The sequence below is a fragment of the Lycorma delicatula genome, chromosome 1 (assembly GCF_047948215.1).
Source record: "Lycorma delicatula isolate Av1 chromosome 1, ASM4794821v1, whole genome shotgun sequence".
Classification (NCBI taxonomy): Eukaryota; Metazoa; Arthropoda; class Insecta; order Hemiptera; family Fulgoridae; genus Lycorma; species Lycorma delicatula.
In genome coordinates, this window is record NC_134455.1 from 254,068,789 (window position 1) to 254,089,266 (window position 20,478).

At 31.9% G+C, this 20,478-nt stretch overlaps 1 protein-coding gene across 1 annotated transcript in view; it reads left to right on the forward strand.

Moving 5' to 3' along the window:
- Positions 1-20,478, forward strand: part of LOC142330495 (proteasome adapter and scaffold protein ECM29) — a 183,073-nt gene that overhangs the window by 43,163 nt on the left and 119,432 nt on the right. The window contains exons 9-10 of the mRNA XM_075375784.1: positions 6,539-6,639; positions 20,221-20,416. Coding sequence (XP_075231899.1) covers positions 6,539-6,639; positions 20,221-20,416 — 297 coding nt within the window. The remainder of the gene's footprint in view (positions 1-6,538; positions 6,640-20,220; positions 20,417-20,478) is intronic.

A 20,478-nucleotide genomic window follows, 5' to 3' on the forward strand; every position in this document is an offset into this window, starting at 1 on the left:
ACATCATATCTAATACTGAAGAGTGAGCCTTCATGGACAAAATTAATCATGTCTGTGCAGGTCAAAACATATAGCTGAAAACACAGCTGTGTTGTTTGTATTAAGCACTGGATTTAGGAATGAATTAATTTTGTTCAATCTTATTGCTGTCTTCAGTTTGTTAACAGTCAGTGTCATAATGCCTTGAAATTGTGTAAATGATGTGGATGCCTTTTTTTATGTATGTAAAGAGTACTGTAAAATCAAATAGAAAAAACATTACACCTTAATTAAAAAAGCATATCATTGTACTTTCAGTGTAAAATTGGTGATGAGGATAAAACATGGGTTCCTCATATAGTATGCACTAATTGTTATGTATATTTAGGAGGATGGCCGAAAGGTACACAGAAGGTGGTGCCATTTGGTTTGGCATGAACAAAGAGATCATGTAACTGATTATTAGTGTTGTTTAACAAGTGCATCTAGAATTTCTATAAAATTTTTAAATATACTGCAAAATATCCTTCATTTGCAATCCGCGATCAGGTCTGTACCTCACAGTGAAATTATTCCAGTTCCTGAGCCACCAGTGAATGTGTTTGAAAAGCAGCAATGAAGTATCAGGCAGTACTGAAGAAAGTAACAATGATTTTGATTTTGAATTATCTTCAAATAAGCCACATCATATATTACAAGGTGAATTAAATGACTTGGTTAGGGATTACAATTTATCAAAAATTCAAGCTGAATTGTTAGGATCAAGACTACTTATTTTTTACAACTGTAACAAATATCCTTTGATACCAATTGCTTATGGTATTAATTTGAAAGAGACGTACAATGTGATGAAAGATGTTCTTGACAAAATAAATTATAAAAAAACATAGCTGGAACATATGTGATGATTTGAAAGTTATAGCTATTTTGTTAGGCATGCATTTAGGCTCTACTACGACGCTTTTTTTTCAAGGTCCGATCGGTCGTGAAATAAAAACCCGCGCAAAAATCGGATGAACCTTTGCGCATATGTGTTGCACAGCGTCTCTAGTATGGCCTTCAATCATGCCGGGTCACTTCGTTTAGTTTTGAACATGCAGCTAGCACGTAAACATGTCTACTACAATAGCATCTCCCGCCAAGTGTGAAGTGCGTGCGGTAATTTGATTTCTTCAGTCTGAGGAGTGTAATGCAGCTAAAATTCATTGATGAGGCGGTCAGGGAAGGAAGCAAGTGTCAACCGATGATCTTGTTGAGCGAGTGGATGAGGCAATTCGAGAAAATCGTCGGTTCACAATATCTGTATCGAGTGATTCATTTCCTGAAATTTCAAGATCAGCTCTCTTCACCATTGTGAGTGAGAGACTTCAGTACTGCAAACTGTGTATGAGATGGGTTCCCAAGATGCTGTCCAACCATCAATAAACAATAAGAATAGACGCCTTCCTAACGTTTCTCCAGCGCTACTACAATGAAGGAGAAGATTTTTTTGAACAAAATTGTCACAGTGGATGAGACATGGGTCCATTTCCAAACTGAAGAAACAAAAGAACAATCCAAACAGTGGATGCATTCTCATTCTCCCAGTAACCCAAAGAAGTCCAAGCAACAGAAAGTGTATGGCTACTGTACTCTGGGACCGGAATGGAGTTGTCTTGGTGGAATTCATGGAACGTGGCACGACCATCACTGCAGCCTCATACTGTGTGCCTCATCAACTTCTACGAAGGGCAATTAAGAATAAGCGGAGAGGAATGTTGTCATCAGGCATTGTCTTTCTCCATGACAATGCTCGGCCGCACACTGCAGCTGTAACAAAGATGCTCCTGCAGTGTTTTCGTTGGGAAGTGTTTGATCACCCACCATACAGCCCGAACTTGGCTCCATCCGATTTTCACCTCCTTGCTCACATGAAACTCTGGCTAGGAGGACAACGTTTTGGCACAGATATCGAGCTGCAGACCAGCGTAGAAACATGGCTGAAAACACAGGCGGCTCCGTTCTATGACGAGGGTATTGGAAAGTTGGTACCACGCTGTGACAAATGTCTAAATCGGAGTGGCAACTATGTAGAGAAATAGCGTAACTATGTAAGTACGTGTTACAAATAAAAAAAATTTTATTTTCACTGTGGTTTTAATTTCGTGACTGATCGGACCTTGAAAAAAAATAACCCTGGTAAATACTTGTGTTTTCTTTGCAAATGGGACAGCCGAGCTAGGCATAAACATTATGTTACCAAAGAGTGGAAGAAACGAGACAACTTAACTCCAAATGGGAAAAATATTATTCATGAGGCCTTAGTTGAATCTAAAAAAATATTTTTACGTCCTCTTCATATCAAGCTAGGACTAAAGGTAAGTTTTGTATACGGCAATGAAGAAGGATAGTCCTGGATATTTTTACATCAGGCAGACATTTTTGAATATAAGTAAAGGAAAAATTAAAGAAGGAAATGGTCCTGAAATTTGAGAGTTGGTCAAAGATGATGTATTTGAATCAATGTTAAATAATGTAGAAAGTGCAGCTTGGGCTTCATTTAAAGATGTTTGCAATACTTTTCTTGGCAAACAAAAATCCGACAATTACCACAATTTTGTTTATAAACTTCTTACTTCATACAGAGCTATGGGATGTAATATGTCTTTGAAAATACATTTCCTCCACTCACATCTGGATTTTTTCCTGGACAACCTCGGAGATGTAAGTGACAAACACAGTGATCATTTCCACCAAGACATTTCGATGATGGAATGCCGCTATAAAGGGAAATGGAATACTAACATGCTAGCTGATTACTGTTGGGCATTAATTTTGGATGTGCCTGAGGCTATTTATAAAAGAAAAGCATCAGCGAAATCACTAACACAGGTATGGCCATGCAAAATTATAAATTTTGCAGATTTTAAATATATTTTCCCTTAATTTTTTTTGAAGCGTAATTTTTTTAAAACTACACTATTTTTCATAAGTTTAAGGACACCTTAGAAAAACTGTTTATATCAGTTTGCCTTTAAACTTATGAACTACATACAAATATTATATGTCTGTGAGAAATAGCTTTAAAAAATACATTTTTTGGTGAAAACCGCAAACTTCTAAGTTAGGATGCTTCAAATTATATGGTCATTTACATATTTTAAATGAGCTAAAATTAGCTCGTTTTTTATAAAGAAATTACTTTCTCGTAAAATTTGTAACCTAGGCTAATGAACGTGGTATCATTTTAAAGCTGTGTTTTAGAGTTTTTAAATAGACTAATATGAAAAATTCTAAAAAATTTATTTTTTGAGTTGAAAGGGCTGAGTGATTTTAAAATTTTCATGAAATTTATGTTTTTAAGAGAGTAATGTTCAAAAATGTACAAATCACTTTAAAGTGTCAGGTACACCAACTTAGAGTGTCAGGCATACCAACAGTAAATAAAAATGTCAAGTTAGCACTATTATCAGCTGTTTTCCACCAATATGGTGATGAATTAGTATTTGTTTCTTTGAGGTTAGGTTGGTGGAAAGTTTTTTTATTAACAATGGGTAAGAAAAGTGCTTCAGTAGAAGTAAAATGGCAAGTAATTGGTCTCTGGAAAGCAACTAAAACATACAGAGACATTGCTGAACAATTAAAAATATCAAAAACATGTGTACAGCAAGTTGTTAAAAAAATATCGTGATCAAGAATGTCATTGATCTTCCACGATCTGGTCAACCACGAAAAACATCAATGAGGCAAGACAGAGCAATTATAAAGGTATTAAAACTTAATCGGTTTGCTAGTTTGCCTGATTTAGTGACGGAAGTAGCACAAAATCATGGAATTCTGGTTAGTACTGCCACTCTTTCTAGATGTTTAAAAGAATCTGGAAGGGGATCACATTTTGCATTAGCAAAGCCTCTTTTAAGCGCTGTCCACAAGTCAAAACGTCGTCAGTTTTGGAAGCAAACGAAGAACCGGTTGAAAGAAGCTTGGCAAAGGGTTGTCTTTTCTGATGAAAGCAGATTCCAGTTATATTCAAACAGAGAAATTAGGGTCAGGCAAACAAAAACTGAAAAATTTCTACCAGCCTGCATCATTCTTGCTGTGCAAGGTGGAGACGCTGTCTTGGTGTAGGGTTGCATAACTTCGGAGGGCGCTGGACACCTTAGAATAATGGATGGGACAATGAAGAGCATACAGTGCATAAAAACAATGGAAGAATTCATGCTTCCTAGTGTCTATAACCTATTGGGTTAGGAAAAATGTCTGGAATTGATTGAATCAAAGCCTGATAGAGTAGCAGCATGCCTAAAATCTTATGGAGGTCATACAAAATACTAAACATTTAAAAAATGATGTAGCATTATCTCTGTTATTTTATTTTTAATTTTTACTTGTATAAAATAAAGATTTTGTCATAAAATACTGATTTTTCGGTTATTTTTCACTTGTCCTTAAACTTATGAAAGATACTGTAAGTGTGATAGAAAAATTGTATTTACAGATCTGTAATGTGCACAAAAAAATCTGCATTACGATCCTTTGCTTTAACAAAATTTTTGAATAAACCTAGTGTAGTTAATGTATAGTGACAGAAGATAAACTTTTTCTGGTTTTACTAATGCCTGACCAACAACAGTCAGTACCATAATCTTTGGCCACAGCTGTTTTATGTAATGGTTTTTCCTATCTCTGCTGTCCCACTCGCACAAAAAGCAACAGAACTTAGTGTAGTAAGGTTGCATTCCAAGTAAATGCACTATTACTTTCAGATGTCAACAAATATACCATAAATATTTCTCATACTGAATCCTGCTTCATACAAGTTTTATATTTTCATTAGACTCCTTCATGTGAACAGCGTATGCTAATGTTATTGATGGATATTTATTTCCAATGTGAATTAGAACAGCTTTCAAACTAATCATTGATGAATCAATAAAAAGTTGTCATTCATCTGGATGATGTATATGTCCCAAAGCTTCTAATAAAGAGTCCACATCATTACAGTCTACTAAGTTTTCTTACTGAGAGAAGAAATGTTCAAATTCTGACTGTCTGTCATGGAAAGCACTTATTTTGGTGTTTAGTTGTAATAGATGCCATCCTTTCAGTCTTTATGTCAGTATTTCTTCTTGATTCTTTGATAAATTTAGATCACAAACTAGGTTGTTTAATTCTGACTGATTAATTAATTGGGATACATTTTATCTATCTTCTAAAAAGTTAGTACCTCTTTCTTCATCGCCTGATAAGTCAGCACAAGATTTAACATTTTCATCTTCATCTAAGTTCCATGTTTCTGGTGGTGTTGGAATTGGAAGCTCTTGACTATGTGGCACTAGCCGCATGGCAGAGGGAATATCAGGATATTTAACAGTATGTCTAATTTTAGCTGTTATCCCAGATATCTTGGTTACACAAACATAACAACCTGTGGTGTGATCCTTCGGTTCTCTCCAAATCATTGGAATTGCAAATGGCATGTGACGAGTTCCATTTATCCAACTGGTCAACAATGTTACACAAGAAACACAGCAAATATGAGGAGCCCAAGAATTTTTCCTGATAGCTAATTTACATTCAAAATGCAGTTCATATGACCTTTTTTATCAGTGCAGTTATATTTCTTTTCTGAGGCTTCAACATTACCTCATCACAGATATAGTAGAAATTGTTTGAATAATTAATGCGACTGCGAGGCTTTGGTAATATGTTACAATAACTAATATTGTTTAAAAAGAACACTTTTTAAACACACTAATTTAATAGACATGCACTCACTTTACTGAACAACATATACTCACAATTATGAAAGTCAGCTACATATATTAATGTTACAGACACAAGAATTAGCACTTTAATTGGAATTTAAAGTATTTCTCTAGTCTGCATGACATTTTATAAGTAAATATAATAACAACAGAAATAACTAATGAGTGGATGACATATTATAGTAAGATGAAAATAGGAAGAATGAGTCACATTCTTGTTCATTTTAATTAGTTTGTAAATCATAAACATGATGACTAATGTCTAACAAATCAATGTGACAACAATTAAGGGACTGTAATACATAAACAAAAGCTATTTAGTTGATAAAAATATAAGAAAATACCTTCAAAAAATGCTATACTCTGGAGTTCATGATGTTACCTGAAAATTAAGAATGGTAGTTACAAATCCTAAGCCTGATAGAAAAATTCTGATTTCATATTTGAAATCAGCGTGAAAAATACTATAAGAATCAGTTATTCACTCTCATTTAACAAAATCATTGTTGATCAGTGTTATTTAAAAATTAAAAGTTAATTATTGCTTTGTTTGATTGTTATAGAATAATCACTTATGGCTTAGTGCCATTCTGATAGTCAAAAAATTTTTCCAGGAAATCTCAATAAAACTCATAGGATACTTGAAGTAACAGATACATTTCTAAATTTTAAACAAGTGCCTTAGCTCATGACTACAATATATTTTCTGAATAAAAATAGCCTGAATGTTACTGTTATTATTTATTCTTTTATTATATTTGTTTGTAATGTAATTACTGCTAATTTTATCCCAAATTTTTTATGTTTTTCAGATAATATTTGATGCCTTGCATGGTGAATCAGCAGCTTCTGGAAATGTCACACCCAAGTTGATTTCTCTTGGCCTTAACTATTGTTCTGTTGTTATTGAACAGTAAGTACGATTAGTGATATAAATAAGGTCTTAGTTATATCATTAATTTGTCAAGAAATCATTTATCACTGATGAATAATAAATATATATTTACAGAATAATTTTGCAATGATGCTTCATCCCTTTTTGTGTGTAAACAAACACACCTAGTTAATTAAAGGATGATAAGGATATTCAGTTTTTTTAATGTTTCTTTATAGAAGAAGACTTGGAAGTCTTGCATGTGTTAAGTGTTTGTGGCTTCATGATCAATTTGTCTGTCAGCATTGTACGGGGCTTTTTTTTAGTAAGGGGCATTTTGATATAAAAATTGAAATAAGTGAAATAGAAAAAACATTGTTATAACAAAATAAACTTACTTATATATACTACTTTTTTACATATTTGACATTCACTGCAATACGTTTTTGATATTGGCTTACAGCTTTTTTACATATTTGACATTCACTGCAATACGTTTTTGATATTGGCTTACAGCTTCATTATTTCATTACTGAAAAATTCTCCCACCTATGATTTAAACCAATTAATTACAGTGTTTCGCAATTCCTCATTATCAAACTTCTGCGATGCAAGCCATTGTTTTAAATGAAGGAAAAGGGTAATAATCATTTGTTGCAAGACTCGAACTGTAAGGCGAATGTTTGAAGATTTCCCAGTAAAATCGTCACAATTGTTCAGAGGTTTTGTTTGCTGTGTGAGGTCATGTGTTATTGTGGAGAAACAAAATTCCATCTGTTAGCTTCCCATGCCTTTTGCTTTGAATTGAACGTCTCAGCTTTGTAATCATTTCATAGTACATATTGGCAGTAACAGTTCTTCCACATTTAAAAATTTCAATCAACAATATCCCTTTGACTTTCCTATAACTGTAAAGCTTTTTCATTGAACTTTCTTGCTTAAACTTTTTGAGCTTCGGGAATGATGAATGCTGCCATTTACCATGTGTCAACTTCTATGTGTCACGTGCACTTCTGTGTCATGTGCACTTCTATGTGTCAACATTTGAATAAGATACTTGTATCCATGTTTCATCACCAGTCACAAGATGTTTCTATAAATTAGCATCTTTATTTTTGTAACATCTCAAAAATGTTGGAGCTACAGCAACACATTTTTCTTTGTGTGTTTCTTCAACACTTTTGGTGGTATCCATTTGTTACACAACTTTCTGTAACCCAGTTTTTCATTTCTTTTTGTCTTCAGTCATTTGACTGGATTGATGCAGCTCTCCAAGATTCGCTATCTAGTGCTAGTCGTTTCATTTCGGTATACCCCCTTACTTCCTACATCCCTAACTATTTGCTTTACATATTCCAAACGTGGCCTCCCTACACAATTTTTTTCTTCTACCTGTCCTTCAATATTAAAGCGACTAATCCAGGATGCCTTAATATGTGGCCTATAAGTCTGTCTCTTCGTTTAGCTATATTTTTCCAAATACTTCTTTCTACATCTATTTGCCACAACACCTCTTCATTTGTCACCTTATCCACCCATCTGATTTTTAACATTCTCCTATAGCACCACATTTCAAAAGCTTCTATCTAATCTTTTCTTCTCAGATACTCCGATTGTCCAAGTTTCACTTCCATATAAAGTGACACTCCAAACATATACTTTCAAAAATCTTTTCCTGACATTTAAATTAATTTTTGATGTAAAGAAATTATATTTCTGACTGAAGGCTCGTTTCGCCTGTGCTATTCAGCATTTTATATCGCTCCTACTTCGTCCATCTTTAGTAATTGTACCCCCCAAATAACCCCTCCCAAATAATAAAATTCTTCTACCTCCATAATCTTTTCTCCTCCTATTTTTACATTCAGTGGTCCATCTTTGTTATTTCTACTACATTTCATTACTTTTATTTTGTTCTTGTTTATTTTCATGTGATAGTTCTTGCATAGGACTTCATCCATGCCATTCATTGTTTCTTCTAAATCCTTTTTACTCTCAGCTAGAATTACTATATCATCAGTAAATCGTAGCATCTTTATCTTTTCACCTTGTACTGTTACTTTGAATCTAAATTATTCTTTAACATCATTAACTGCTAGTTCCATGTAAAGATTAAAAAGTAACGGGGATAGGGAATATCCTTGTCGGACTCCTTTTTTTATTACAGCTTCTTTCTTATGTTCTTCAATTATTACTGTTGCTGTTTGGTTCCTGTAAATGTTAGCAATTGTCCTTCTATCTCTGTATTTGAACCCTAATTTTTTTAAAATGCTGAACATTTTATTCCAGTCTACGTTATCGAATGCCTTTTCAAGGTCTATAAATGCCAAGTATGTTGGTTTGTTTTTCTTTAATCTTCCTTCAACTATTAATCTGAGACCTAAAATTGCTTCCCTTGTCCGTATACTTTTCCTGAAACCAAATTGGTCTCCTTCTAACACTTCTTCCACTCTCCTCTCAATTCTTCTGTATAGAATTCTAGTTAAGATTTTTGATACATGACTAGTTAAACTAATTGTTCTGTATTCTTCACATTTATCTACCCCTGCTTTCTATGGTATCATGACTATAACACTTTTTTTGAAGTCTGATGGAATTTCCCCTTTTTCATAAATATTACACACCAGTTTGTATAATCTATCTATCGCTTCCTCACCTGCACTGCGCAAATTCTACAGGTATTCCGTCTATTCCAGGAGCCTTTCTGCCATTCAAATCTTTTAATGCTCTCTTAAATTCAGATCTCAGTATTGTTTCTCCCATTTTATCCTCTTCAACTTCCTCTTCTTCCTCTCTAACACCATTTTCTAATTCATTTCCTCCAAATTACTTCAATATATTCCATCCACCTATCCACTTTACCTTTCGTGTTATAAATCAGTGCACCATCTTTGTTTAACACATTATTAGATTTTAATTTATTTACCACAAAATTTTCCCTAACTTTCCTGTATGCTCCGTCTATTTTACCAATGTTCATTTATCTTTCCACTTCTGAACACTTTTCTTTAATCCACTTTTCCTTTGCTAGTTTGCATTTCTGTTTATAGTATTTCTTGATTGTCGATAGTTCCTTTTACTTTCTTCATCACTAGCATTCTTATATTTTCTACGTTCATCCATCAGCTGCAATATATTGTCTGAAACCCAAGGTTTCCTACCAGTAAATTTTTCATTTAAAATTTCATAAATTACTGATCTCAAAACAAAAAGAAATTCAATTGACAATTGACAAACAGTAAGCCTTCTGTTTTCACGGATTTTTGCATTCACATTTTCAGTCAATTCATCTGTGATGACAGTCGGGCAACCACTACATTCTTCATCATGAACATTCGTTCTTCCTCCACAACACCCCATGAACTTTACCTTCGCACATAACAATTGGTCTGTAAACATCGACAATTTCTCTATGAAAACCAGCAGCCGGTTTGTTTTTCATCAATAGGTAATGAGTTATTGATTACACTTCATAACTCGCAGGATTATTTATTGCAGTACTCATTTCAGCCAAGTTATACACAGCAACAAATGAGAATAATGTTATCCTATTGTTGCAAACAGATGATCGTTGATATAAATTAACATGCTACATTAGTGCCACATCTAATTCTGATACCTCTGTTGATATATTTTGCTATAAATATTACTGTCAAGAGGAAACTGTAAAATACCTTTTGATCAATAATAATATCAGCATATTAAGGATTGTTAAGAGTCAAATCAGGTAGAGCAGCTTTGAGTTTATCTCATCTAATGTGAAAATTTTACTGCTCATTCAAATACTATTTTCTAACAATTATTGTGCCTAATGTCAGTGGTGTCTGAAGCAAAGAAATAACTATCTCACTGTAATCTTTTACAGTATTGATTATATTCCCCTTGTTTGCATATTGCCCTGGAAGTCTCCATGCAATTTTATTCTGTATATTCTTATTACAGGCTGTACTTTAGCTGTTAATAACTGTTCAATATACTTAAGTCCTTAAAGCTGTGTTGGCACTGATCAAGGCAATATGCAAACAAGGGGAATATTATTTGTTATTGTGAAGTTTTGTGAATTCTTTTTACGTTGTTGATATACATCAAAATTCGTATTTTTTAAAAATTAATGTTCTTCCCCAATTGTTACACTCGAAATAGGGCAAGTTTCTTCCTCTTCGAACTGAACCGTAAGTTCCAAAACTGAGAATTATTATTTTTTTTATTTGGTCAATTTAAATGATACATTCCTACTACTTTCAATTTTTTGAGAATGTCATTTGCATTCGAAATATAATTTGACAACTGAGAGTGCTTCTCTGTCCTCAACGTGGCATGGTTATATTTTTAATTGACAAAACACATTGATATGTGCAGGCTTACACTGCCGGAAAAAACAGATCAGCAATATAAATAAAATATTATATGTCACTGCTGATTAACTATAACTTTATGAAGATTACCTTTCACACATGGTGAGCTGATTGAAATATATTGATACACACAAAACTGTACTCGTGGAGAGAATAAGCAACAAATGCAGAGCATGACTTCTGCACCTTCTGCCGGACAAGTCTCAGCATACTTTTGTGCGTGTTATGATACACAATCTCTCTGGTTACACAAACTTAGTTGAGACCAATATGTGAAATGCTTTTCTCTTTTCTGTTAACTCTAAACCTTTCAGAATTACTTCATTCATATTTTATTCATTCTTCATTAAATTCCCTTCATCCATTTTTTATTTATTTTTCAAGATAAGAAAAATATTAATCTTCAGCAAATCAAAACCAGACCCCTTATTTTTTTTCATTTTATATAAGTACTTATGAAATTTTAAATCTGTTGCTTTCATCTTATGTATTTTGTTAATTTTTAAAATATATTTTCATATATAAGTCAAAAGAGAATTAATTTTTTGAGGTTTTTATTTGTTATAAGAATGTAGCCAATTTAAAATCTACTGCTCAATTGAATGAAAACAAATATATCAGAGAAAGACCCTATACTAGCGGCCAATCAGCCGAATACTACTAATTTGTCATACTTTTTGTAAACTGATGTATTGTTTAACTTTGGCTTGACCGATCGCTTCTCTCTCACTTGGATATGTGCGAATACATTTGAAAATTTTTTTAAGATTGGTTGGGTGGTTTCATAGGAATAGGCTGCGAAAAATTTGCAAATTTGTGGATTGAGGGGCTTTACCCCAAAAACTAATCGTTAATAAGGAAATGATGAGAATGATGTCAGGTGAAGGAAATGATGTTAATCAACACTCACATGTTGTACATAAAAATGAAGATGAACGAGAAGAAAAGTTTAAAATACAAAAGATTTTAGGTACACATGAAGATAAGTTAAATAATTTTAAATATGATTTTACTATAAGAATACTTTATGTAGATATTTGAAGTGTTAGGTAAAGTTCTGAAAATCTTGAAATAGTTGTTGTCGAAACGCTATAAATTATAAACCAACATTATTGTTTGAAAAGAATCACAATTAAAAAATGAACATGAAATAAATTTGTATAAAATAGATGGATACATAACTTACTCAAATAATAATAATATAAATAGGACAGATTTAGTTGTAGTTTCTGTTAAAATGTCTTTCATGAAAAAAACTTAAAAAAGTAGGAATGACAAATATCATTACTATCAAACACTAGATGATAAAAGGGAAAATGATATTTATTTCAGTAGTATAAAGATCACATGAATTTAACAAAAAATTATTCATTAATGATATTTATTCTTACCTTAACAAGTGTAAAAAAATGAATACTTGTGATGTTAAAATTATATAGATTTGATCATTTTTAATTATTGATCTGGGTTGCATTAATTCTATTCGAATGATCATGTAATTATTTGAGATTTTAATATTGGTATTGGAAAAAATTAAAGCAACTGTTTTAATAAATAGGTTTTTTTCAGTTGGAAAATATTTCACATTTTAATCAAATAAAACTAACTAGAAAAGGAACAGGGTCAAAAGTCGTGCATTTATAATGCGTTTGTTAAATCTACATTTAATATACAGCCAATTAGACTAGAATATACTAAGTATGGTTTAAAAGTAAGAGCCAATCAGTAACAAATGAGAACAGTTGAAAAAATGAAAAATTTATTGATGGTTTTAAATACTTATATATTTTCTTTATCTTTTTACCCAATCCCCATTTTGTTCCATTAGTATCGTGAAACAAGCTTCTTTAAACCCACTACGTAAAATTCTGCTGTCTAGGATTGTAGCCACTTTTTCACCAAAATTTTCAACTCTTCACTTTCCTTGAAACATTGAGATGCAAGCCAGTTTTTGAGCTGTAGGAAGAGATGGTAGTCACTGGACATGAGATCAGAACTATTAGGGGATGATCAAAAAGTTCCCATCTGAATTTTTTAAATTGTTTCTAATATGTATGCAGCTATGTATAGATAGATGTGCGTGGTTGTGAAGGAAGAACAATTCCTGATCTCAGCATTTCCTATCGTCAGTTTTGAATGGAACTACATACTTTAGAAAATGTTTCAGAATAGAATTGTGATGTAATGGATGTTCCAGGTTTCATATGTACATATGTATGGTATTTATGGTTTTAAATCAAAAGCCCACCCTTTTGGTCCCAGAGTACAGTTGGCATGATTTTTCTTAAAGACTGGGATTGTTTGAATATTTTCGGTTTAAGGTAATCTGGAATGATGCCACTGCATGGATTGTTGTTTTATCTTAGCATTGTCTTATGAAATACACATTTTTTCACCAGTGATGATATGGGAAAAAAATTGTCTCCCTCATGGTTAAAGTTTTTTAGAAAAGTATGTGCAGATGTCATTCTGTGATCTTTGTGAGCACTTGTCAATATTTTTGGCACCCATCATGCACATAGTTCATGATAGCCTAGAGTGTGTTGGTCACGATCTTCAACAATGTTGCTTTTGTAACTTCTGGAAATTCTAAGGAAAGTTTGCTAATTGTAAAGCGATGATTCTCTCTCACTTTTGCATTCACATGTTCAGTGTGATTGTCAGTCCGGTCATTAGGCCTACCACTTCTCTGTTCGTTATGAACATTAGGACAGCCTACCATAAACTCACAACAATGTCTCACTTCATTCATTGAGGTAGGCCCATATGTTTCACACAAATGATAGTTAATTTCAGCAGCATCATGTCCTATTGTGTTGAGAATTCTAATCGCCGATTGAATTTCACAACTGGCAGGATTTGTTATTACGCACCCAGTTTAACACATTTTCTTGCAAAGGCAAATAACAATGAACTGTTCGCAAATTTGCAGTTTCATACTCAATATCTGCAAACTAATCGGTGTTGCCAATGTTTATTTATAACTCATTGGCCCTTACTCTTGAAGTGCTCCTCATAATATAACTGATCATTTCCCACTTTTTACTGATATTGTTAAGAAACCTCAAACACAAACACAGAAAAATACATTACAAAAAATCAATTATAAAAAATTAGCTTGTATTTCTTAACCAATGTTAATGAAGCAACAAACTTATTGATAAGTAATATTCAAACTGTAATTCAACAATTTAGTTATCAAGTAAAGTTAAAAAAAATAATAAATGTAAAAATTTGATTACTCGGGTAATAATTCAATCAATAAATAAAAAGAAAAACTTTCGAGTAGAAAAAAGATCCAAGCAGTAAAAAATAAATAAAAAATATATATAACGACTTTAATCGAATACATAAAAAAAATTGCAAAAAAAGTATGAAAAACATAAAATACAGAATTACAATAATATAAAAAAAAATCTGATGTGAACACCATATGATTCCTTGTACGCTTATTAAATTACATATATTCATTTTTAAAAGTACATAAAACTTTATTTCACTAATAACTACTGATTTTTTTCATGTTTTTTTTTTTTATTGTTATTATTGAATTATTATTTATTGTAAAAAAGATTTACAATCATAGGTTAATAAATCAATATATTTAAATAAAAAAAAAAAGGAAATGAAGTTGAATTCGACCAATGTGCATTCCCTTTGTAAGATCAAAATATTTCATTAATTAAAATTTTATTTTGCTATAACTCTGGAACCAATGAAAATGAGTACCACTTATGATATATCATTGAAAAGCTGTCAATGAGGGCTTATTACTGCAGTTAAGAAAAAGTCCAAAATCCAATTTTTTGAATTTTGGGCTTATTTGGACATATTTGGTGAAGTTGATTGCAATTATAAGGGGGAGGTGCACATTAGGTGTTACAACATTTTTAAATCCAAAATTTCAACATCCTACAGCCAGTTGTTTTTGAGTTATGCGAGATACATATGTACACACACGTATGTATTTACAGAAGTCAAAACTAGTCAAATTAGATGGTCAAAATGTATTCTGTTGAAATCTGAAAACTGAAATTTTTCGCGATTACAATACTTCGTACGAGGAAGTAAAAATATGTACCAACGTCAACAAAAATTAGTAATAAACAAAAAAGCTAGTAAAAATTTCATTGAATGCATAAAGGATGAAAAAATAATAAGATATCTGTTAATAAACAAATAAAAAATTATCTCTTACAAATTTAGGAAAATTGGCTAAAAAAATAAGCATAAACAGGAATGTGTAATATGAATAAAAACAAAAATAAACCTGTCAATACTATGTTTCTAAGACCTACTAATAATAATTAAAAAATAAATCAACAAAATTTGTAGGGTAGATGGCATGCACAATACAATTCTTAGATTTTTGTCTGATCAAGTTACTGAATCGTAGGTATAATATGCAATTTATGTTTTGAAATGAGTAAATGCCCAGAACACTTAAAAATTGCTGAGGTCACCCTCATTTTTAAAGCTGGAGAAAAATATTTAGTAAACAATTACAGATTGTTATCATTAATTTCTAATACTGCTAAAATATTTGAAAAATTATTGCACTTAAGAATATCAGGATTTTTAAAAACTGTAGTATAACATCAGATTTTCAGTATGGATTCCAAAAAGGTAAAAGTACAAATGATGCGATTGTAAAATTTGTAGAATTTATGTATGATAAAGTAGATCATAGCAAAAAGTAGCTGCAATTTTTCTTGACCTTGCCAAGGTTTTTGATACTACGAATCATGAATTGTTAACAGAAAAATTAAAAAAATTATGGTGTAAGAGAGCCTACACTTAAATTTTTTGAAATTTAAAAAATAAAAAGCAGATTGTAAAACAGTAATAGAAGGTTGTGTATTGAACTTAATACTCAAGAACTGCAAGGATCTGTCCTTGGCCTGTTATTGTTTATAATTTATATAAATGAAATATTCAGTTTCATATAAATGATATAGTCAGGATGAAAATAGTATTATAGTATTGTATGCTGATGATACTGTACTGTTGTAATGATTTAATGTCTGATCTTTGTTAGAATAAATTAAATGATGTAGTAAATAAAGTCAAAGACTGATTAGAGTTTAATATATTACCTATAAATTTAGACAAGACATTTAGCATTACATCTAGAAATCATATTGATAGCTTGCTGAAATAATTCAGTATTTTTATTAGAAATTAAAATATTTCAAATTTTAATGAAATTAAATATTTAGGTATAATAATAGATAAACTACTCAAATGGGATGTTTGCAGAGTCTGGTAAACAGAACTAAATATTTAATTTATGTATTGTATCTCCCTCTATGAATTGTGAGACTTGCCGATGGTGAGGGGGTTTGAGTGCTCAGTGATACAAAGTAGCTGGACCAAAGGTGCAACTATATTGGAGAGGTATCTGTTGAGAGCCAGATAAGGAATGCTGTTCTGAAAGAGGACAGCAGCTCTTTCAGGAGTTGTTAAGGGCATTGGTCAGAAGGACTTAAGTGGCCTTATCAACATCACTCAATCTTCTGAGTACTGCACAACTGAAAGTAATGGAAAACTACAGCTGCTTTTTCTTTTCAAAAAAATGTAACTTTCTGCATTTTCATATAACAAAGATGGAGGCGCCTTCCTTGGTAAAATATTCTGGAGTTATAGTAGTACCCTATTTGGATCTCTGGGTGGGAACTACCAAGGAAGGGATCATCAGAAAATTAAAAAATAACATTTTACGAGTTGGAGCGTGGAATGTTAGAAGGCTAGAAAAAGGTTAGTAGGCTAGAATATTTAATGAGGGAAATAGATAGATTAAATGTAGATGATGTAGGAATTTATGAGGTTCGGTGGGAAGAGGAAAACGACTTTTGGTTAGGTGATTTTATAGTAATTAACTCTACATCATATAAAGGACAGGCAGGAATAGGTTTTGTAATGTACAAGAAGATAGGAAAGAAAGTAGAGTATTTCAAAAAGCTTAGCGATAGAATCATTGTAATCGGGATAAAATCAAAGCCAACAACGATTGTTAACGTCTGCCTACAAGTGCTCATATTGATGATGATGAGGTAGAGTGTGTATACGAAGAAATTGAAGAAGCAATTAAATACATAAAAGTGGATGAAACTTTAACAATAGTTTGAAATTGGAATCGAGCAGTGAAAAATGCAAGGAAGAAAATATTATGGGTAAACACGAGCTGGGCAAAAGGAATGAAAGAAGGGACTGACATATTGAGTTTTACACAAACTATAATTTAGTAATTGTCAACACCCAGTTTAAAAATCACAATAGAAAAATATACACATGGAAAAAGCCTGGTGATACTGCAAGGTATCAGACAGATATTATGGTTAAACAAAGATTTCGGAATCAACTCCTTGACTGCAAAGCATATTCTGGAGCAGACATTGATAGCGATCATAATTTAGTGATAATGAAATATAGATTGGGATTTAAAACCAGAAGAAAAAGTATCAGATTAATCGGTGGAATTTAGAGAAGCTTGAGGAAGTGGAGGTAAAGAAAATTTTTGAATACATCGCAAGAGGTCTGAGTAAAAAAGTTAAGTAAAAACTATAGAAAAAGAATGGGAGAATATTAAAAAGGAAATTGTTAAATCAGCAGAAGTGGACTTAGGTGGAACAAAGAGAACTGGTGGGAAACCTTGGATATCAGAGGATATGTTGCAGCTAATGGATGAACATAGAAAGTATAAGAATGCTAGTGATGAAGAAGGTAAAAGGAACTATCGACAATTAAGAAATATTATAATATTAAAATACTAAATAAAGTAAATACTAAGTACTAAACACGAAGTGCCAATTAGTGAGTGAAAGAAGAGTGGATTAAAGAAACGTGTTCAGAACTGGAAAGAGAAATGATCGATCATTGGTAAAATAGATGGAACATACAGGAATGTTAAGGAGAATTTTGTGGTACATAAATTAAAATCTATTATTGTATTAAATTAAGATGGTTCACAGATTTATAATACAGAAGAAAAGGTCGATAGGTGGGTGGATTATATTGAAGAGTTATATGGAGGAAATGAATTAGAAACTGGTGTTTTAGAGGAAGAAGAGGAAGTCGAAGAGGATGAAAAGGGAGATAACGATACTGAGATCTGAATTTAATACAGTATTAAAAATTTTGAATGGCAAGAAAAGCTCCTGGAATAGACAGAATACTTGCAGAATTACTGTGCAGTGCAGATGAGAAAGTGATAGATAAATTATACAAATTGGTGTGTAATATTTACGAAAAAGGGGAAGTTTTGTCAGACTTCAAAAATGGTGTTATTGTCATGATACCAAAGAAAGCAGGAGCAGATAAATGTGAAGAATATAGAATAATTAGCTTAACTACTCGCACATCAAAAATCTTAACTAGAATTCTGTATAGAAGACTTGAGAGAAGAGTGGAAGAATTGTTAGAAGATTAATTTTGTTTCAGGAAAAGTATAAGGACAAGGGAAGCAATGTTAGTGCTCAGATTAATAGTAGAAAGAAGATTAAACAAAAACAAACCAACATACGTAGCATTTTTAGACTTAGAAAAGACATTTGATAACGTAGACTGCAACCAATCTGCAACAATAATACTCGAAGAACATAAGAAAGTAGCCGTAATAAAACAGGGAGTCCGACAGGGATGTTCCCTATCCCTGATACTTTTTAATCTTTATGTAGAACTTGCAGTTACTGGTTAAAGAACAATTTAGATCTAAAGTAACAGTGCAAGGTGAAAAGATAAAGAATCAGCTACGATTTGCTGATGATATAGTAATTCTAGGTCTAAAAAAGATTTAGAAGAAATGGTGAATGACATGGATGAAATCCTGTGCAAAAACTATCTCATGAAAATAAACAAGAGCAAAACAAAAGTAATGAAAGGTAGTAAAAATATTTTAGATTGACCACTGATTATAAAAATGGAAGAGAGAAGATTATGAAGGTAGAAGAATTCTGTTATTTGGGAAGTAGAATTACTAGAGATGGATGAAGCAGCAGCGATATAAAATGCTGAATAGCACAAGTGAAATGAGGTTTCAGTCAGAATTACAATTCGTTTACATCAAAAATTAATTTAAACATCAGGAAAACATTTCTGAAAGTATATGTTTGGAGCGTAGTTTTATATAGAAGTGAAACTTAGACATTCGAAGTACCTGAGAAGAAAAGATTAGAAGCTTTTGAAATGTGGTGCTGTAGGAGAATGTTAAAAATCAGGTTGGTGGATAAAGTGACAAATGAAGAGGTATTGTGGCAAATTGTTGAAGAAAAGCATTTGGAAAAATATAGTTAAAAGAAGTGACAGACTTATAGGCCACATATTAAGGCATCCTAAAATAGTCGCTTAAATATTGGAGAGACAGGTAGATGGGAAAAATTGTGCATGCAGGCAATGTTTGGAATATGTAAAACAAATTATTAGGAATGTAGGATTTAGGGGATATCGAAATAGAACAACTGGCACTAGATAAAGGAATCTTGGAGAGCTGCATCAAACCAGTTAAATGACTGAAGACTGAAAAAAAAATTATATAAATTAAGCAAATTATATTATTACTACAAATTTGTATTCAATAATGAATGGTTTGTATTATGACATAGTAACATGTGGTGTTGTTGTGGCGTGAGACTCTTGTAATAAAAGTGTAATGAATATACTGATTAATGTATGTAGTAAAGTAATAAAAATTTAAAATAATGCAGGTGATGAAATGCTACCCTTAAATTTACAGGAAAAGTATGCATGAGAAGCACATGCTCTCTATTACAAATTTCTTTCGAATAGATTTGGGATGAGTACATCTGTTTCTGGAAATAAAAACTTAACAGTACTTAAAATCATATTGAATAAAGGCAAAATGAATCATCAGTTCTCTGCAGTGTGTTATAAATTACTAAATAAATGCAAAATATTTGAAAATAAGAATCTCAAAAAAACAAGCAGAAAAATAGTATAAGAAATTATTGTGTAGAATGTTGAATTTTCTTGTGGAACTTTATACTTAACAACTAACAAACTTGATTGTAATTAAATTTTAATAGATTAAAATCTTTGTTAGTTACTTCCAGCAAATCAGAATAGCTTTAATCATATATATATATATATCATTTGTTTCTACTATCTGGGCTGTGTACACATGTGACCCATCTCTGTAGCAACAATAATTATATTGTAAAACATTATAATTTTTGTAACTGATTTATTATCTATAAATAAATAAACCTGTATCATGATTTTAATTGGATTGTGTAAAAATATTTTTTAGGTCTGATGTTGGAATTTTGAGGACAGTTTCCCGTATCCTTCTGGATTCAGGTCTTCAACAACTTGTTCCCATGCTTAAAGGATCACCATTACAGGAAAAGGTTTACTCTGTTATTGGACAGCTTGTTCTAAAAATTCCAGATTTAGTGAAAGATGATTTAACTCTTCTTAGTCGTTTGTTTAATATAATTTCTCAGGTAAATAGATAGAAATGAATACAATAGTGCTGCATGATAAAAAGTCAAAATAAAATTTTAAG